Source organism: Serinus canaria, chromosome 18 (assembly GCF_022539315.1).
Source record: "Serinus canaria isolate serCan28SL12 chromosome 18, serCan2020, whole genome shotgun sequence".
NCBI classification, from domain to species: domain Eukaryota; kingdom Metazoa; phylum Chordata; class Aves; order Passeriformes; family Fringillidae; genus Serinus; species Serinus canaria.
Genome location: NC_066331.1, coordinates 10,824,065 through 10,844,970, shown reverse-complemented (window position 1 = coordinate 10,844,970; position 20,906 = coordinate 10,824,065). Strand labels below are relative to the sequence as shown.

Below are 20,906 nucleotides of genomic sequence, written 5' to 3'. Positions count from 1 at the left end.
CTGAGGACATTTCTATAGTGCCCTGATATGAATTCAGAGTTTCTCTCTCCCCCTTTCACAGCACAGCCTCCCATCTTGTGGCTCTTCTGAGCTCCACTGCAATCAGCCAGATGTTTCATTGAGTCCCAGATCTTTTCCTGGAGTGGATGCAGTTAATTGGGACCCTTCAGCGTGGATGAGCCATCCTGTTCCCTCTTCCAATTATGCCTCCTTCTGCACTCCGGATTTTGGCTGCTGTCCCCCTCATCCACTCGGCCGCTTTGGGTCTGTCTCGCACAGAGCGCCGTGGTCTCCTCACATCTGGAGCAGCCAAGCTCAAGGTGCTCACCTGGGAGTGCTCCCAGCTCCCTGCTTTCCTGATGGTTATTTTATAGGGAATTCGGCTTCTGGGAGCAGAGGCACCCCCACTGCCACCCCCATTGCCCGTTAAAGCCTCCCCACAGACTTCTGCTCCTTGTTTTCTCCTCCACAGCCATGTTTTTAAGCAAAAAAAAACCTTCATTTTTCACTAGGAATTCCTGGTCATCTCTGCCACAGACACTCAGCATAAATTTTTCTTAAATGTTTTCTGAAAAACCGAAATCCTGAGAGTTATTTCCCTTCCCCCGATGCTCTGGGGGCATTTTTCTTGCTCCTGCATAATTCCGTTTGCTCTGTCCCATCTCACCGTACCCTCTGTGGACTGATCCTTTCAAGCAATGCATGAGGAAAACCCCGCGTCATCCTCCTCATCATCTCCGGGATGTCCCGGACACTTTCCTGTCCTGCTCGTAGAGCTGCCCTGAGCCCCGGTGCCCCGAGGGCACGGCTGAATTTCTGCACCTCGGAGGGTGGTGAACAAATCCACAAATCCCTGCACCCAGGGAAGGTCAGGGATAAAGCCAGGGAAGTTCAGGAATGCGAACGTGTTCTGTGAGTGCCAGGGTGCCCATCGGGAAGGCAGCGGCGATGCCAAAGGGGCGTTTGCAGCGATCACCCCCCCGCTGGCGTCCTGGTGCACACTTCCCTCAGTTCGGGGCCACAGCCCATAGGAATTTGAACCGGATGGGGAAAATCAGCATCAAGCACCAGCAGCCCGGCCCTCCGTGGCTGGGGAAGGAGAAGAGCCTGTAATTGCTGGCTGCAAGTGTTTGCACTGGCCGGGGAACTGTAAATTACCTTTAATTGCTCCTAATTGCTGGCGCTCGTTCAGTTTCTCGAGGACAGGGACGGCAAATCCCCATCTGCAGACCCGGCGAGAGCCCCTCCTGCCTCCCGCGCCGGCAGCGCTGAGCGCCCTGCTTCCCGCAGCTTGGGAACAGACCTGGCACGGCGGGCTGGGGCCAGGAGGACGCTGGGGACAGGTGACACAGGTGACACAGGTGACACAGATCTCGTCCCGTCACCCAGAGAGGATCTTCCCCTCGGTGTGGCAGAGATCGCCGGGATCTCATTCCGGTGAAATCCTGGTCCCCGACCCTCTGCCACTCGTGCCCTCTGCAGCCCTGGACACATCACATCACACGTGGGGACATCAGAGCCCTCACAGAGCCCGGCCTGGGGAGAGAGGAGACAACCTCAGGGAGATTCTGCTCTGAAAATAACCCTGCAGCTCTGGGCGAGCTGGCCGAGCCACTGCCTCATGAGGGAAGGAAGCAGAAATTCGATTGATTGATTGATTGATTGATTGATTGATTGATTGATTGATTGATTTCTGTGCTGCCCAAAGAGTGCTCTGTGCTCTCAGCCCGGCCTCAAGAGCCTGATGATCTTACTCATCACCAGGGCTTTTTTTCCCTCTTTTCCCTTTTCCCCCTTTTCCCTCTTTCCCCGGAGCAGTCCCACTGAAATGAGGGTGATCTGCTCACCCGGGGGCTCCTCACAGGATGGGCTCTGCCTGCGGCAGCCCCGAGGGAACTCCTGCAACATGAGGCTGCTCTCCCCATCCTCCTGCCCTTTGCCTCTCCTTGGGTAACCCTTCCCTGGTTTGCTTGTATTTGTCTTAACTCCTGACTCTCTGCTCTTCTTTGACTCTTTTCTCTCCCGTTCCTCCTTCAAGCTTTCACTTCGTGTGGTTTAATTTCCTCTCCCCCAGCATTACCTGAGCTATCCCTTGGGGCTGCAGCGTGAGGGTTTTCCCACCTCAGCATCCCTCTGCTCATCACCAGCCACGCTGACTTCCCACTAAAACATTTCCAATCTAAATTAGCTTTAGAAAAGGAGATTTCTGCTGTGGGCAGGTTTGCAAGGAGTTGTTCCCCAGTGGGAGCTCAGGGCAGGGGGTAGAGAGAGACTTTTAATCAAAAACCCCAAATCAGAACTGTTAGGTAAACAGGGGGAAGGGAGAAAAGGCTTTGATGGTTTCTTGAGGGGTTTCTTTCCCTCTCATGTGAAAAATCATCGGGTTTTAGCAAGACTCTGCCTCTGCCCACCCAGGACCTGTGGGGTGAGGACTGGTGGCAGTTTGGAGCTCTGGATGTCCCCAGGGAGAAGTTGGACATCCCAGAGCAGGGGTGCTCCAGGCACCATCCAAACCCTGGATGCTGCCCAGTGAGGTCAGACTGGGGGCTGCTGGTGCGGGATCACACTGGGCTGGCCTGGAGGGAGCCTGCAGCCAAACACAAACACTTGGAAACCCAAAACCAGCATAGGATGTGCTCTGCTGTCCCCAAATGAGGCACATTTAGGGTGTTTGGGGGGCCAGGGGGGTGCAGGGTCCAGGAAAAGCCCTCTTGGGAGTGGTGTGCCCAGTCTGGGGGGCTTGGGGGGTTTGAAGCCCCTGGTGCCCTTGGGGACACTCGCCCTGCCCTGACCCCAGTGCAGCCACCTCCAGGGCTCAGGCAGTGGGACAGGCTTCCCCCAGCCCCTGTTCCTGGCAGGCAGCTCCCCTGAGGGGCAGGAGGAGAGCGGGATCAGTGCTCCCCAGGGAGGGATTTGGCTGGCTCCTTCCCGGGGATGCTGCAGAAGAAAAGGAACGTTTCCTGCCTGCCTGCCTGTCCCTGCCACGGCTCAGCAGGGGCAGTCCACAGTCTGGCACGGCGCTTGCAGCTCTTAGAAATCAGGGCTGTTAACAAATGTGCGAGGCCGTAATCCTTTTGGAGCTGCGATGATAACAAGCCCTGATGCTTTTTTTTCCGTTTTTTGTTTTTTTTTTTTTTTGGCTTTTCTTCTTTTTGCCTTTTTTTAAATTTTTTTCCCCCCCAAACAGCTGTGCCGGTAAAGTCCCACTGTGGGAAATGAGATGGTGAATGTTTTCAAGTGCAGTATTTACATCCCTGCCAAACCCTTCACATCTGTGCGGCTCTGCCGTCAAGGCTGCATCCATCTGGCCGGGAACAGCAGGTCCTCAGCCCGCCTGCATCCCACAAGGGCATTTCCTTCCTGTGCCCGCAGTGCCAGCTGCCAGGGATGCTGCTCAGCGGGAAGGGCTCTGAAAGGACTGCTTTGATTTTTCTTGGAGTGCTCGTGGAATGAATTCTCCAGCGATTGCTTCCTGCCTGAGCTGAGGGCTGGTGGAACCCTGCTGGGTTTGTACCTCTGTACCAGCCCTGCCACAGCCCCCGGCGGTTTGGGGCTGCTGGGTGGGGGTAGTGGCGCTGCTCCCCTGCCTTTAAATCCTGCAGACTCCCGATCTCAGCACCGATGGGTGAGCACTTGTGCCCGTGGGATGCACCCCCAGGCTGTCACCCAGGATCTGTCATCCTGGCTGCACTTCTGTCCCCGCAGCGGGGCTGTGACAGGGCCACCCCCTCTCCAGCGCTGTCCCCCAGCCCCTGTGCCAAACGCCAGCTCTGGTCCTGCTCGTTCCGGGGGTTTGCCGGAGGGCAGAGAGGATGGAGCGGTGCCGGGGGAGTTGCCCCGCTCCCCGCCGATGCCACACCGCCACCGGTGCCCGTTGTGCCCTCCCCTGACCCTGCTGCCGTGTGTCCCCCGCAGAGTGCGACTGTCACCCCGTGGGTGCTGCTGGCCAGACCTGCAACCAGACCACGGGCCAGTGTCCCTGCAAGGACGGCGTCACCGGCATCACCTGCAATCGCTGCGCCAAGGGCTACCAGCAGAGCCGCTCCCCCATCGCCCCCTGCATAAGTAGGTGGATCTTCCTCCTTTTTGTGGAGTAGAGACTTTAACCCTTAAAAACCTGCCGGAGCCTCTGCTAGGGGGGGGCTGCCGAACCCCACAGCGCTCGGGGGTGGGGCTGCCTGGGGACCCCTCTGCTCTGCCCAAACGTAGTCCAAACCCCACCGCAGCTTCCAGCAGCTCTCCTGCCTCCTTGAGGGGGTTCTGTGAGTGCATCTACAGCCAGGTTCACTGGGAATTCCATTTTGCTGCATGGAACAGATGTGCCCCAGGAGCACATTTATTTAGGGGTGCCACATCAGGGCTGGATGCTAAAGCAGATCGCTACAAACAGATTCTTCTCTCCAAAATCAGGCTGTGCTGCACTGGCACAGAGCTCAGACAAGAGGAGCTGCTCCTTTGATGGAGTTTCCATCACAGCTGAGAAGCCCCGGGTTGCTGAAGGAGCTCTTGCACTCCCACAGCCCTCCCGTGGGTGGGTTTACCCTTGGCTTCCTTGTGTTTGCTTTTCAATTTACCTTCCTAAGGCAGGTACAGCTCCCAAAACGCCTCCATGGCAGCCTCTGCTCTGCAAACACCTGGATCCCCTCAGCCCCTGTGAGCTCTCACTGCCTGGGAAGGAGGGGTTCAGCCCTGTGCCCCTCTCTGCTGCCTGGGGGGTTTGCTGCTGTTGGATCTTCCAGTGGCTCATGCTCCTTGTGGGACATCATCTCCCCTAATGAAACAAAGATCAAAATTAGTGTGCCTGGCATGGAATGGGATGGGAAGGAGGAACTGCTCCCCTAAGGGGCAATTCCCTGCTGCCAAAAGGAGAAAAAGGCCCAGCAAGAAAAGTGAAGGCTAAAAGATTCCAGCCTTTGTTGGGGACCCACAGTCTGTTCCCACACCATTGCCCCCCCCCCAGCACTGCCATTGCCAAATTCTGGGGCAGAGACCCTTTCTCCACCTTCTCCTGCTGAGGAAAACACACATTCCAGGGTGGTTTGGGGCCACTTGATATTCATTTTTCCCCATGTTGCAACGGGACAGCAAGAGCCCAAAGCAGAGGCTTGTTGTCCCCAAGACCTCCAGCCGTGGCTCCAGTCTGCTCTGCAGCAAGTGTGCACAAAGGTTTATCATGAATCATTCCCTAGGGCCAGGGGAAATCAGAGAGCAAATTGTTCCTTGCATCAGCTCCCTCAGGATTCATGGCACTAAATAAAGACAGGCCCAGGATTTCAACATGGCCCATCCAGGGTTTGGGGCTGGGCACAGTCACTCTCTGATTTACCACTGCTGGTAATTCCCTGTTCCCAGAGACTTGTAGCCATGAAAAGAACACCCTGGGTCTGTGACAGGCCTGGCATGAGCACCCCAGCCCAGCTGTGGCATGGCTGTGCTGGCTCCCAGTGCTGCCTGGCCATGCACCATGGCTTGTGCTTTGTTTAATGGCACGAAGGTGAGCCACCCCAAAAATCACCGGGTGCTGATTGGGCTGCAGCCCTAGGAGCTGCTCCCACACCCCCAGCAAGCCCTGCCTTGGTGGGTGTTCCATGCATTCCTGGGTGTTCCCCCCCAGGATTCCCAGGAATGCAGGGAAATGCCAGCACCGTGCCCTGAATGCAGGAAGGACTTCCAAGGGGAGCACCCTGCACAGCTGGGATCCAAGGCGAGCATCCTGCACAGCTGGGACCGTGCAGCTCCCTCTATCCATCCACGGTCCATCCTCCCAGCAAACACAGCCAGGCCTGGGAATGAATCCCCAGAGCATGATGTGCTTTCAGCTCTGCAAAGCTGGCCCCAAATCAGAGCCAGGGACCAGGGAATTGGCACCAGAGGTGTTTGTGTTTCCTTTAAATGTGGGAGGCACCCCTTGCACCCCAGCAGAGCTGCAGAGCTGTACCTGCACCCTGCCTCTCACCAGGGGAGCACCAGCACTGCCTCCAAGCTGGCAGCAGCTGGAGGGGACAGCCCAGGGACAGGCAGTGACAGCAGCCACGGGGGCTGGGCACAGTGCAGCACGCAGCCAAAAGCCAGATTTTTCTTTTGTTGTTAAAAACCCCCTTTATGACAGCTTTGAGGGACGCCTGGTTCCCCGGTTCCCCTGTACTGGTCGGGGGGCTCTCCCTGGCAGACACGGCTGGGAGGGGAGCCTGCAGCGTGGGCAGGGAGCAGGCTCTCTGGGGTTTGCAATAACCGCTCCTTCTCCTTTGTCTCCTGTCTGTCCCGTGCTGCCCGGCTGTCCCGCAGAGATCCCGGCTGCTCCGCCCACCACGGCCGCCAGCAGCGCCGAGGAGCCTGCAGGTACGTTCTCCTTTTGGAGCATCTCGGCGCTCACTGTCTCTTCTGCAATCACTTCCCTCGAGATAAACTGCACCAAAGGCATAAATTCTGCTGCTCCTACCGGGATGAGTGCTTTGCATTGATGCCCAAACGTGCTGGAAACACGAGGGCAGCATCCTGAGAGCCTGCGTTCCCCGGCGTGCAGGGCAGGTGCTGGAGGATTTCCTGCTGAACCTGTGAGCACAGGGGGGTTACCCAGTGCTGGATCCGAGTGGAAGCACAGCTGTCCCCCATGTCACTGATGGCACTGACCAGGGGATGGCAGCAGGGGCCAGAGGGTCCCACAAAGGCTGACTCGTCTTGTGCTGCTGCCTGGAGCTTCCCGGGTATTTGAGTCCCAACTCTGAAGGACTGGAGGTGTAAAAGCTGTTTACTTTTGTCTCAGCAGTGCAGGAGAGTTCATAAATTAAGGAATAAGGACTAAAAGTGACAGATGTCACCTTGGATTGATCCCTGAGCTGTGGCCTGTGGCAGGGGTTGTCACCCAGGAGCAGGGGGCAGTTCTGGAATCTTCAGTTCCCAGTGTTGATTCCAGGGGTTCTGTGGGACTGACTGAAGGGACTGATTGAAGGGACAGGTTTTACCCCGTGCAAACACAGCAGCACCCCTGCAGCCTGCCATGGGAGAGGGGCTGCTCTGGGGTCCAAAGCCCAGCTGATAACTGAGAACATAAAACTCCATAAAGCTGATAACTTAGCATATCCCAGCAGGGTCAGAGCCCTTCCTTAGCTCAGGAGCTCTGGCTGGAGGCTGGAGTGGGTTATCCATGGTCCTGGAGGGATGGGAAATGCCTGAGCAGTGCCTTGTGGATCCCTGTGTCCCTGGAGGGCCAGATGTCCCCATTCCCTGCCCAAAGGGATGACCAGAGACCAGGGCATCCCCCCAGGAGCCTTCTCCCAGTGAAAGCCCAGCAAAGGCTGGCAATCTGAGCCAAGCTGAGCAATCCATCAGGCCCAGAATCCCATCATAATTCTTCTCACTGGGATTTTGTTTTGGAGATTTTAAGCACTGCTTTGTCCAAGGAGCTTGAACCCTCCATATTTCATCCCTTTTCCTCAACAGGGAGCATCCAGCAGTGCTGTGTCTTGGCATCTCTCAGCTCCCACCCCCACCCTGCTGAAACCTGTGGGGTTTTTCACAAATTCCTAAATCAATGTCTGCGAGCCAGAGCTCCCATGCTATGGGAGAATAAGGGCTTGGAAACAAGATGGGAAAAGCAATTAGTGGGAGACTTTGAGTGCAGGCAGTTGTGGGAGAGGTGCTGCCCTATTTCCTGTGGCCAAGAGCTGAGGGAGCATCACCCACTGCAGAGGAGCAGGGGCCAAGCTGGCCTTGGAACAAGGGGTGGGACAATGTCAGCTCTGGTGTGGGGGGTCCTGCCTGGCTCTGCTTTCCTCTCAGGGGTCCCAATCAGTTTGGGAAAACAGGCCAAAAGAGGATTGTTTAGATGAAATGCATCCATGCTCTCCCATGCCGGAAGACTGGAGGAAGAGGAGGGGCTGCTCCTCATTTCTGCTGCCAGGCAAGAGGTGTTTTCTGGTGCTTTTTTGGTCCCTCTCAGACAGAAGAGACCACAGTGAAAGGGCAAACAAAAATAGCAGTGGGGGGGTTTACAAAGGTTTACAAACCTGCCAGTCAGTCCTTGTCTTATCTGAATCAAATCCAGATTTTCTGGGGAATGATTATCTGGAATGGATGATTTCAGCCAGGGGGCTTAAATAAAACCAGGTGATTGGATTGATGCAGCTCCCCATGGTTTTCCCCTGGAAATCAACCTCTGCAATTTCAAAACCAGATCTGGCCCTTCCAAATGTCATTTTGGGCCCTTTTGTTCCTGGCTGGTGGGGAAGAGGCTGGATGTAAATGCAGGAAAGGGAAAAGCCAGCTCTGAGGGATCCCTGGCCTCCCCAGACCCAGAGCAGCTCTGGCTGCAGGTTGCAGTTTTCCCAGAGGGCAGAGGAGACCCGGGGCAGAGCTGGCTGTATGCTGTGGTATCCAAATTTTAGCCTGAATCCTCCCCCAAGAACCGGGAACAGAGAAACTGCCCTCCCTGAGGAGCTGGAGCTCGTTTCAGCACTGGCAGGGAGAAAAGCCCGAGCCTCGGCTGTGGGGAAGTGACAGCTCTGCGGAGAGCCGGGAGCATCCCGAGCCGGGGAACAAAGCCCTGCCCCGCTCCCTGCGGCGCAGGCAGGAGGGGAAATCCTCGTTTCATTCACCCTGGGGTAAATCTGGGCTCAGCTTTGTACCCATCCAAAGGAGGAATTCATTCAGCCCTGCCCGGGCTTTCTCTGCCTTGTCCCAGCTGTAAGCGAGGTGATGGATTGGCTGTGTGATTGGTTGAGTGATTGATTGATCAGCAGCATCCAGCTCCTCTGAAAGGTTTCTCATGGTGATCCCGGTGAATGGCTGGGAGCACAATAAGGGAGAGGGGATTCCAGTGAGGGAGCTCCTGGTCGCTTCAAAAGAGCTCAGAAAGTCTGAAGGAAAAAACTTAAAACAACCCCCCAAAACTGCTGAGATGCAGATAAGCTTCATACACAACGGCACTGTGCTCTCATCATCCCAGTGCTGGGCTTCCTGCAGCCCCACATCCATCCATTCCTCCATCCTTGCATCCCTCCAGCCCCACATCTCTGCATCCCTCCAGCCCCACATCTCTGCATCCCTCCAGCCCCACATCCCTGCACCCCACTCCCTGCAACCCTTTATCCCCACATCCCACCACAGGCAAGCCTCGAGCTCCAGAGTCAGGACTGACAAGCTCCCTCTCACCATCCTGGGCCCTTTCCAGAGGCTGGTCCCCCTGGAGACCCGAGGCTCTTGTCCCAGCACCAGCTCCCTATTTCTGCATCTGTCCCGAACAGAAAACTGTGATTTTCCCCCGGGCTGGAAGCTGCTGTCAGGCAGGGATTTATGGGGTGCTCGTCTGCCGAGGACAGACGTTTTCCTAGGAATGTATTTCAGTTCTGGCAGTGGCTCTCGGAAGGGCAAGATCCCCTGGATCTGAAACCCCCTGTCCCCAGCGTGTCCTGGGGCTCAACACCGGAAAAACCCTGTGGGAAGGGATAGGAAATGTGCAGCCAGTCTCGGGAGAGGGCTGAGGAGGGAGCAGGGTGGTGTGGAAGAGCTGTGAAAGCCCGTGTTGGTGGGGAGTTTTCCAGTGAGGTGTTTTCCAGTTCAGTGCTTGTTTTCCAGTGCAGTGCTCCCCGTGCAGGCTTTTCCAGAGCGGCATTTCCAGTGGGTGTCTGGCACAGCTGGGCTGTCTCCAGCAGCCATCTCCTGCTCCCGTTAGACCCGGGAACATTGGGATGTGCTGCTGAGGCCACGCCTGTCCTGGACCACCAAAACCCCCTCAGGCCGTTCATCCCCATCCCCAAGGCGGCCCAGGCAGCTCCGGAGGCAGGGAGGGAACCCCCACTGGCGCTGGGGGTTCCTGCGGTGGTGCCCGTGCCCAGCGCTACCAGGAAGGGACCAAAGGCACCCCAGCCAGGGAGCGGCCGAGGGGCCTGCGAGGACATTGCCGGAATGTGGGGGGACAGCCTGGTCACATCCTGGAGCTGCTGGTCCTGCTGGACCACCGCGGCTGGCGGCCCCAGGGCGCGCTGGGGCCGCGGAGCTGGAAGGGGCTGCGGAGGTGGGAAGGGCCTGCGGGCTCCCGGGAATCCCTCTCTGCCGCTTTCCAGCCGCTCCAGGCGAGAGGCTTTAATCTAATTACATGCTTTATTTGCGCCAATTTGTTTTTCAATCAATCTTGCTCAGCCAGAAGAAAGGAGACTACTGTGGGCTCATTTGCACCTTCTTGTTCCAAGGGAGAGGTTAATGGCCGTTATCCGCTGGGATCGGCGCTCCCTGCTCTGCCTGCCCGGGAGCTCGGGATCCTCCTGCTGCACAGGCAGCGAGGTCCCAGACTGGCACGGGGCACGGGGCATTTTGGGGACACGCTGGCTGTGAGGAGCCGCTGCGGGCAGGGCTCGGGATGCTCCCAAGGTGCTCCCAAGGTGGCATCCCGCAGGAAAGGTTTTGTGTGTCCATTGCCAGGAATGGCAGCGGGGAACCGGGGGAAGGTTTGGGTCTGCAAAGCACCAAAACAAACAAATGAATACGATTGGAAATTACTCCTCCGGCTTTCCCTGCCCTGCCGGGGAGTGGCACGGCTCTGTGCCGTGGGGGCTGTGCCCGGCACAGGACAGGGCTGGCCTAGGTGCCCCCGCACTCCTGGGCTGGTGCCAAGGGCTCCTCACTTGCTTTGGAGAGCAGAGGATGCTCTGATGCTCAGCAGGTGCCTCTGCCTTGGCACACTGGTCACAGCCCCCCCTCAGCTGGTGGGACAAGCCCCTGCCAGCTCCTGGGGACTGCTGCTCCCTGCTGGGAGGTGACCAAGGACAGACCATGGCCACTCGGTTAAACATCACCCAGTGCCAGAGGCTTGCTGGGCACCATGTCTGGGCACAGACCCTCTGGGCCCTGGAATCCCTGTCCACAGGCTGAGACTGCTTCACACCTGGGGACCATGCCCCAGATAACACAGCAGGCACGGCTGGAGCAGCCCAGCCCCAGCTGATCCCATGTCCTTGGCCTGAAGGGATGTGGCTCCCTGCTCCAGCTCCTGGCCATGCTGGAGGAACGCCCAAGACCCTGCTTGGGACACCAGCTGTCCTGCAGCTGCCCAGGCAGATAGGGCACTAATTTGCACATGATAATTGCAAAGGGCTTCGTGCAGGACAGCAGGGTCACAGCCAGGTGAGAGGAGAAGAGCCAATTAGTGTTAACAGAGCCAGTTTAGTGATAACAGGCCCCCGTCCACTCAGTGGCCAGACAAGGGTGCAGCAAAGCACAGCACAAGCGATGCCACTGCTGAAATGAATAACCTGGGAAGGATTCTCTGCCTTAGCTTTGCTATTTTATTAAAGCTTCTTTACATCAAAGCAGCCAGCTCCGAGACAAAGACTCCCAGTGGAGTCCTGCACAAATTAAATTACAGCAGTGATCCCTCTGGGTCACTGTGAGCCTGAGGCTGCAGTCCCTGCACTTGTGACACGGGGATGAGCCCATCCCTGCTACCTGGGAGAGCACAGGGATCCTGCAGAGCTCCCCCTCCTTCCCCAGGCCGTGTGCTCAGCACAGGCCCAGAGCCAGCAGCTTGGATTGTGCAGGGCTGGAGCTCTCCAAATGACTCCAGCAGTCATTCCTGGGACTGATGGGGGACATGGTAAAATAATTCTTTGGGATGGAAGCAAGGGGCAGCCTCAGTGCTGTGGGAAGTGAAGCAGGAGCTCATGATCATCTGGGGAAATCTCCGGAGCTCTGAGAGCCAAAGGCATCCCTGCCACCACTGCTACAGGACCATCCTCTCCTGCCCCAGGGCTGGATAGCATTTTATCCCGTGTCCCTTGGGAATGTGGCTCCCAGCTGCCTTTGGGCTCCTCTGGGGGGCTCACAGAAAGGTTTTCATGCCCAGGGGAACATTCTGAGCACCCAGCTCTGAGCCTACACTCAGCTCCAAAAACAGACACATGACATTACTGCCCCTGCCCTCCCTAAGGGCAGCCCCCCAGGCACCCCCTTTTGCTCCAGGAACTTTTCCTCCAGGCCCCGGCCACAGGCTGGAGGATGCAGCAATGTGCAGGTTCAGGGCTGCCTGTGGAGAAGTTTAGCTCAGATTTGGCCAGAGCCAGAGGGGAGCTGGAAGCTGCCATGTCCCCCACGGTCACTGCTGCTCACCCCCATCGTGAGGGGCAGCTCATGCACAGAGAGTTCTGACCAGGAGCTCTGGGGAGGGAGAGAAAAGGGCAGGAACCCAAAAGCTGTTCACCACAGCCTCCCCTTGCATTGCAGCAAACCAAGCCAGCCCTGCTGGTCTGCCCTGCCGCACTCTGGGGGTGTCTGGGACCCCAGGCAGACCCCACTCCCGTGTTCTCAGTCCTGCCCTCTCTGGTAAGGGAATCACGGATTTAGGATTTGATATTTGGGGCTGCACCTTCATTGAGTGGCTCAGTCTGGCTGCACATCCCCACCAGTGGCAACAGGAGATGGGGGCAGCCAGACCCCACCTGCAGAGCCCCCCGAGAGCACAGCCCTGGCAGGGAGGGCAGGAAGATGCCCCTCACCCCCAGCGCTGGGCTCAGGCTGTCGGGGCCGGGGCTCCCTCCTAAGCCACAACACCTCCATTTTGGATGGCAGCCCACAAAGGGATTTAGGGCCCTACCTGGGGGAAATCAATAGGAATTTAGCTGCATAAATTCGGATTAGAAATCTGAATCCCCTTGGGGATGTAAGCCTTATATCTGCATTTCCAGTTAGGTACCCAGGCCAAGAAATGTGGCTTTAATCGCTCTATCATGTCAGAATCAAGGGGCCTTTAATTTCCGTTCCCGACATGTGGCTCTCGCAGCGGCTCAGAGCTGAGCTTGGAGCTGCGAGTGCAGCAAGAGGCGCCTGGTGCATGCAGGGTCTCCCCTGCAGCAGCACTCAGCACCGCAGCTCTGCTGCTGGCACCTCCCTCCTGCCCAGCCCCGGCAGCATCAGCGCCCTGGGCAGAGCGGGATCCATCAACAAATCACGGGATGGGCACTCAGCACCCGCAGCTCTCAGCCTCATCACAGCAACCCCAGGCAACCCCCAAACCAAAGATGTTTAAACAGAAAAAAATTCAAGTTTCTGCAAAGAAAAAAAAATAAAGAAAGAAATTAAGCAAAACAAAGAAGGTGTTTAGCTGTGAAAAGTCTCTGCCCAGACAGAGAATTAGCTCTATCAAGGGGATGGGCTGAGCTGCAAAGCTGCTGAAGGCTGTGCTGACACGTTTTACTGAGCTGAGAGCGACACGAAGCAGCCGCCCGCCACCTGCTCCCCCTGCGAGCCAGCGGCTCCAGCGGCCCCTCCCGCCCCTCCTGCTCTGCTCGTCGCGGGGAGCTGCTGCTCCCCCAGCCCGGGGCAGGCAGGATGCAGGGCGGACCCAAAACCCACCCAGGGCTGGCTGTGTTTGGGCTCGCGGCTCTGGAACCGGGATTTGCACTGGAATATTTGTGCAGTTGAGCAAGCCCAGAGGAAAGGGCTGGGAGCAGGGGCTGGGATGTCCCCACGAATTTGTTCTGCATAGGGGGTTGGGTGCTTCACAGGGGTGGCTGGGCTGGACACGGGCTGAGAGGGGCTCAGGACGTCTCCGGTCAGGCAGGGCAGGGCCAGGAGGATGGGCAGGACAGCAGCAGGGTGAGCACCAAGCCCTGCTCTGCCCCCTGAGCAGGGGACATTTGTGACACAGCGGGACACAGAGCTGGGCCCCTCCTGCTGCCCCCCTCACCACTCCTGCAGGACCTGCTGGACACTGATCACCCCATAGCAGAAGGGTGTCCCTCAGACAGCTCTGGGAATTCTCAGCCTGCTTTGTGGCTGGGCTCTGGCCTCTCCTCCCACGGGCAGGTTGTCCCAGGCCGATCCTCTGCAGCTTCACGGAGAAGGGAGAGAAGGACCTGCAGAGCATCTGTCACAGCCAGGCAGCACAAGCCTCGGCACTCCTGAGGTTTGTCATAAACATCTGGGGACAAATCGTGCAAGAGTCTCACATCGTGTGTCTCCTGTGCACACCCATGAGTCTCTGAGCTCCACATCCACCTTCTCCTCCCATCCCTTCCCCAGCGAGGAACAGCAGCTCAGCAAATCTTCCCCAGAGCCCAGACTGCAGAGTCCCTGGTGTCTGTCCCTGACACATCCTGCAGCTTCCCCTCTGTGCACTGTCCCGAAGGCAGAGTGGCCTCGCAGCACCACCCACACACACCCACAGAGCTCAATGCCTGGCTCATCAATCCCATTTCCCCTCCCAGAGAGGCCCCAGAGGATCTCCAAGTCACCCAGGAGGCAGAGGAGCCCTCCACGAGGGAGACAAAGGAAATGAAGCGGAGCAGATCCCCCACCCAGGAAAGCAGCACTGGCATCTGGGGATTCCCGGTGATTTACAGCAGCTGGCTCTGCCCAGGCCAGCCCAATTCAAACCAGCTGGGGCTCTGGCACAGCCCCTGGGGCTGGGGAACCAGGAGAGGGACAGGGACAGGCACAGGGACAGGCCAGGGGTGTGCAGGCAAAGCAGGTCAGCCCTGGCTGGACTGGGTGTCCTGAGCCCCAGGTTGTCACCCTGGGAGGAGCAGAGGCTGTGGGTGCTGCCACATGGGTGCTGTCCTGCAGGGTGTGGGGGCAGCTGTCCCACCACCCCACAGCCCCCCTGGTTGCCAGACAGCCTCGGGTGGATTCCCAGCAGGTCTGTAATCTTAGGTATAGTGGAACTGCCATGGCAGTGGTGCAGGGATGGGGAGCTCAGCTGTGTCAGGGGTGTTTCTGTGGGGACAGAGGTGACTTGGGGTTGCTCTTGTGAGGGTTCTGGCCTGGAGTCCAGAGCAATGGTGTCTCTGATTGCTGTTTCTTGGACTGGATCCCAGCAGCAGTGGGGCTGTGGGAGGATGTGCTGCAGGTGTGCTCTGCCAGCCTGCCTGCTGGAGGTCCCTCAGGGCTGAGCCATGAATGTGCAGGTGGGAGCTGCTGCCCACCCGGTGCTCTGGGCCAGCTTCTGGCCAGCGTGTCCTGGGTTTGGCCAGAGCAGGAGGGATGTGCAGCCAGAGCTTCCAGGCTTGTCCCTGCCCACCTGTCCTTGTGTCACCTCTTGTTCTGCCTAGCGCTGAGGTGTGACAGCAGCAGTGAACATCCACAGAGCTCCAGGATTCCTGTGCCAGGGAGAACCATCAGCAGCTTTATCACAACCACACAGGTGTCCTGAGGACATCAGCAGCCTGGGCTGGGCAGGGTGGTGCCAGCAGCCTGGCAGAGCAGCCGATGACCTGGCTGTCCCTGCTCCCCTGAAGTTCAGGGGAAGCTTCCTGGGTTCTTAGGTCACTGCACAGACATTCAGTTCCCTTAGAGACCCCTCCTTCAATGTTCAGGGACATCTGACCAGAGCATTGTATCAGGAATGTTTCTGTCCCCTGAGCTCAGTGACACCAGGCAGCCACGTCCCTCTGCATGGTGGCATCCTGGACATGGGCATGGCTGGGGCTCTGATCATGCATCTCCGCCGGCTGCCCGTGGCCAGCGTGTCCCAGCCGTGGGGGCCCATTAGAAATGAAATGTTCCTCCTGGGGTATTTTATTTGCACACTTCAGTAGAGTGGACACCAAAAGGCTTTGCTAATGCTTCATGGGCTGCTAATTTCCTCTGTGACCCGCATTGTGGCGGGGTGACCCCAGCCCGAATCTCTCGGCAATGAATGCCAAAGGCTGACACCGGCCCGGGTTAGGGGTGACAATGGGGCCTCTGTGGGCTCCGGGCGGGCTCCAGTGGGAGCTGCAGAACAGCGGGAATTTGTGTGGCTCTCAAAAGCTCTGGGTGGCACAATAAGGGAGGCCCCCGGGTCTCCCAGGAAGACAGAGGCGGCCGGGGAAGCCGGGCCGGGGGAGGCGGAGGAGGCCGGGCTCCTTTGTGAGCACTTTCTTTAGAAAGGAAGGGCTTCTCAATGGCCCCGCCGCCGAGCCGAGCGGGGCCCGGCAGATGGATATCACAGGCACGCTGCTTATTCACGGCAGCCCGCGGCTTGGAGTGCTCCCCTTCCCCCAGCGCTTTCTGCTTTTTAAGGCTAATTTGTTTTGTTAATGTTTTCTTGCCCTCCCCCTCTCTTCGCGCAGATTGTGACTCGTACTGCAAAGCCTCCAAGGGGAAGCTGAAGATCAACATGAAAAAGTACTGTAAGAAGGACTATGGTGAGTGTCCCCAGTGCCACGGGGATCCAGGGCAGGAGCTTCCCCACGGGGGTGTCCCCAGGGCCACCCAGCCACAGCCGAGCTGGCTTTGTGCTGGTTGGGAATGCCCAACCTTGCCAGGTGTGGGGGGCAGCCTGGGCAGCGATGCCCTGTCACTTGGCAAGAGCACACCTAAGTGCAGACCCTCATCTGGGGGTTGTCCCAATATCTGCAGGACACTCACATCTTCCAAGGGTATTCCAGTGTCTTCGGGGTTATGATGACACCATGTCCCCTCTCACGTGCGCTTACGTGCCACAGCTTTTGAATATTTATAAATATTAAAACATCTTTTGTTGTGGGGATGAGCAGCAAGCAGTTCCCTGTCACCTGCATCCAATCCCCCCATAATTCCCAGGAAACTTCAAAGGGCAGTGCAGGCCTGGGACAGCTCACACTCGGATCTGTTGGAGGTTTGAGTGATGGAGGTTTGGGTCACACACATTCAGATCTGTTGGAGGTCTGGGTGACACTCACACCCGGATCTGTTGGAGGTTTGGGTGACATTCACACCTGGATCTGTTGGAGGTCTGGGTGACACTCACACCCGGATCTGTTGGAATTTTGGGTGACACTCACACCTGGATCTGTTGGAATTTTGGGTGACACTCACACCCAGTTCTGCTGGAGGTTTGGGTGACATTCACACCCAGAGCTGTTGGAATTTTGGGTGACACTCACACCTGGATCTGTTGGAGGTTTGTGTGACACTCACACCCAGATCTGTTGGAATTCTGGGTGACACTCACACCCAGTTCTGTTTAGGGCTGCCCTGTGGGCAGACCCTGGGGAGGCGTGGGTGGCTCAAGAGGTGTCTCAGGCAGGAGATCCCAGTGAATAGGGACGAGGTGCCCCTGGAGCAGGGATCAGGGGAGCTGCAATGAGCTTTTCCCTTCTCTTTTCTCACTCAGTATCACTCCTGCAGCTTCACCAGTGAGCCAGGGCTATGTGCTGGGGCTGGCTCAGGTGCGGGGACACTGTCCCAGTGCTGGCACTGGGGTGCTCGCCCCCGACCCTCCTGGCCGTGGAAGGGTCCCCCACAGCCCCAGCCAGCCCCACAGCCACGGCAATTCGCTTTTTTGAGAACAAACCGTGCTGGAGAGGCAGCGGGGTGAGCGATGCCGGGGCAGCCCAGGCTTTCACCAGGGCCAGAGAGGGAAGAAAGGGTTGAAAAGGTGCAGGGAGGGATAATAAAGACTTTGGGACTGACACCCCAGCAGGAAGCCAATTAGGAGGCTCTTTCCCTCACCGTTCTGCTGGCATCGCTGGGCTGAATGTCCTAAAAGGCCCTAATTAGCTTGAGCAGAGTTCCTTCTCCCGCGGGCTCAATCGGAGCTATCATCCGCCCGCTCCTCAATGGGGCTTTTTAGCTCCCCGCTTCATTCAGCCTTTCAAAGGGGATATTTTCCCTTATTTATTTTTCGTATCTGTTTGTTTTTGTCGGGTTTGTGGTTTTTTTCCTTTTTATTTTAATTCGGGCTTTTTCCCCGCGAGATGGGTTTGGGTGCAAATATTTGGAGTGCAACAGGACGGGGGGAGGGCAGGCGGGAGGTTCGGGAGGGGGAGGCAGGAGCAGGGGCAGAAAAGCTTTTTTCTGGGATTTTTTGGCTGCGTGGGGGAGCGCAGGGCCGCTCAGCTCCCAGAAAAGCAGGGAGAGAAGAGGGCTTTGCTGGGGTGGGGGCACTTAAATCCCGGGGAAGCAGAAGGGATTCCAGCTGTACCCACCGAGGGTGGAGATTCCCAGGGTTATCTGATGAGAGCAGGTGATGCTGATCCAGGTGAGATGTGAACATCCTGTGCTCCCTCCGGTGCCACATTTTCTGCCCGATTTTGGGGATGTTCCAGCTCTCTGTGGGGTGTGACTGGGGTAAAGGAAACCTGGAGCTTTTAAATCTCCATTTAGCCCCTGATGCTGAGCTGCCTGTGCTGCAGCAGGGCTGATCCTGCACGGATGATTCTGGAACAGTCTTGTAGGAGCACTGTGGTCCCACGCTGGCCCTGCATCCCCATCCCAGCTCTGGGCAGGGAACGGGGCTGAGGAACAGAATCCTCATCCGAAAGGTGAGATCATCTGCTCACTTTGCCCTTGGAAAAAAAAAAGCAAAAAAATCCTTCCTGCAGCAGAGCCTTCTCTTAGTCACCCCCTTTGTCGAGAGGAGCTTGGCAGGGGCTGCTGGAAAAAAGCAAAATCTGTTTTCAAAAGGCAACTTGAAAAGAGGGAGGGAGGGGGAGAAAAACCCAAATCCCCAAAAAAACCCAGGGCGGGGGGGAAGCACCAGCCCCAGAACTCAGAGCCCCTTGCACTGCTGGGAAGGTGGAGAAATCTCATTCCTGGGGCTGAGCAATCCCTGCTGGAGCCACGTGCTGAGGGAGAGAGCCGGGGCAGTGAGGGTCCCCCAGCAGCAGGGCACACCCAGGGATTAGGGATCATAAATCTCCAATATTAAACCAGGAGGAAATTGGCAACCAGAGCGAGGCAAAGCCGCCGCCAAATAAATTAAAAACTGAAAAAAGGGGGGAAAAAAAAAAAATCACATTTTAACACTTTGCTCCAGCGAGGAGCCAGCCCTTTACATTCCCAAACCCAGATGGTGTCGGGGTCACCTTTTGCTGCTGGTTGGAATAGAATCCACATGGACTCCACTCCACTTGTGCAGTGAGAGGGGAGCCAAGCCTGTGGAGAACCCTGCCTTGGACTGGGACATCTGGGCCTGCCACCGCTGTCCCCAGCACGCCCTCCCACCTGGCCATGTTAAATACCTCCAGGTGCTCTGTCCCACTGCCCCTCCTTGGGATCTGTCCAGGGGCCAGCCCAGGATGGTGCCCAGCCTCCCACAGACAGGGCTGTGCATGGGATGTGTGGGATGTTCCAGGGTTCCACAGCAGGACTGGCCCTGCAGCCCAGCCCTGAGTCAGCCTCAGCAGGGGAAGCCTTGAACTCAGGAGATTTATCACAAACCCCAAATGTAAACTTAAAAAGTAATTAAATAATTAGGTTTTCCCCAGCCACCCTGTTTTCATGGCAGCCTCAGGAGTCTGGGGCCCTGACTCACGATCTCTGAATGCTACAAGGCACTGCTTTGCTTTCAGCCTCCAGCAGCTGCCCTCAAACGTTGTTTGGAGGCTTTGGGCTAGGTTTTGTTTTTATTAACATCAAACCATCCACCCCTGGGCTTTCATCTCCAGCTTCCAGCCTCTGGGCCTTTCTTGTGGCTGCAGGCTTCCAGCCAGGCCTCAGGGAGCCAGGAGCATCCCTGAGCTCTGGGGATGCAGGGGGGGACCAGGGACCCTCCCTCCCCTCCCCCAGCCCAGGGACCACTCTGTCACCCTGGCAAAGCACCAAAGTGTGGTGAGGGCTGGAAGGCACCATCCAGGTGTGATTTGTGGTTCAGGAGTGTCAGTGTCAGGTGGGATGTGGCTCCTGGGGCAGCCCCTGCCCTCACTAGGACCCTGCTGTCCCCCTGCTGTCCCCCTGCTGTCCCCCTGCTGTCCCCCTGCTCCCCAGGCCCCTTTGCTGCCTGAGAGCTCCCTGGGGAGCAGAGCAGGCTGCAGGGAAATGAACCTGGAGAAAAATCTCTGCATGTCTGAGAGTGCCTGGGATGCAGGAACCCCAGATTGCCCCCAGGGTTTGGATGCCCAGAGTTTGCAAAGGTCAGGGAGGAGCAGAGGTGGGATCAGGAGCTGGGCTGGATCTCCTCTTTGCTGAAACCAGTGTCACCAGTCTGGGCCAGAGCCCATCTCACTGAAACCAGTGTCACCAGCCTGGGCCAGAGCCCATCTCACTGAAACCAGTGTCACCAGCCTGGGCCAGAGCCCATCTCACTGAAACCAGTGTCACCAGCCTGGGCCAGAGCCCATCTCACTGAAACCCGTGTCACCAGCCCCAGCTGGAGCCATGGAAGCTGCAGCTCCTTTGATTTTTTTCTCCTGCTCCAGGACACCACAGCAAGGGCAGCACCATCACAGGAGGAACCATCCCCCCCTATCAGCTCCCTCCATCTGCTGCCCCAGGGATGTTTTGCCAGGGATGCAGGGACAGGGACAGGCCAGAGCAGGGGTTCAGCAGTTAGCTCAGCACAAAGCCCAGCTCTGTCCCAGGAGAGGGCAGCTGAAGGACAGCACCAAGCCCCAAGGCCAGCTTTGGACTGGGGGGGCACAGCTGAGCCAGAGCCCCAAATCAGGAAGGGACTGAAACCTCCTTCATGGGAAAGGAGTCTTTAAATCCCACTTAGGTGCTTCCAAAAATTCATCCTGGCCCATTTCTGCCTGCCTGCATGTCCGGTGTCCCCTGGGAGATGCTGGTCCCACCTCAGCACTGAACCAGCCAGGCAAACACCCCTGGAGCCGGGCTCCAAGCCCCAGCTCAGGAGGAACAGAGCGTCCTGGATGTGAGGCTGTGGGCAGAAATCCAGCTGTCAGGGCAGGCAGCTGTGCCTGCCCCAGCCAAGCCTTCCTCAAAGCTTTCACTCCTTCCACTTCATTAATAAAAAGGGAAAAAATAAGAGACAGGGGCCTTGACATAAAAAAAAATACAGACTGTGTGTTTTAGAGCAGAGTTTCCTGTAACCACCTCTCTCCAGTTCCTTTTTCATTCATTTTCTCCATTTTGTCAGTGTGGACCCAGGCAGGTCAAAGGTTTAAGCTTTTTTGGAAAGATTTGTTTCCAAAAAATAAAAATTGGCTACTCTTCACATTTTGTTACCTTCACACCAGACAGGGAAATACATGGTCAGAGCTTAGGGTTGTTTTTTT

At 57.3% G+C, this 20,906-nt stretch overlaps 1 protein-coding gene across 1 annotated transcript in view; it reads left to right on the top strand.

Moving 5' to 3' along the window:
- NTN1 (netrin 1) overlaps positions 1-20,906 on the top strand; it is a 79,156-nt gene that overhangs the window by 56,841 nt on the left and 1,409 nt on the right. Inside the window, exons 3-5 of the mRNA XM_009094626.4 lie at positions 3,916-4,065; positions 6,286-6,339; positions 16,041-16,115. Coding sequence (XP_009092874.2) covers positions 3,916-4,065; positions 6,286-6,339; positions 16,041-16,115 — 279 coding nt within the window. The remainder of the gene's footprint in view (positions 1-3,915; positions 4,066-6,285; positions 6,340-16,040; positions 16,116-20,906) is intronic.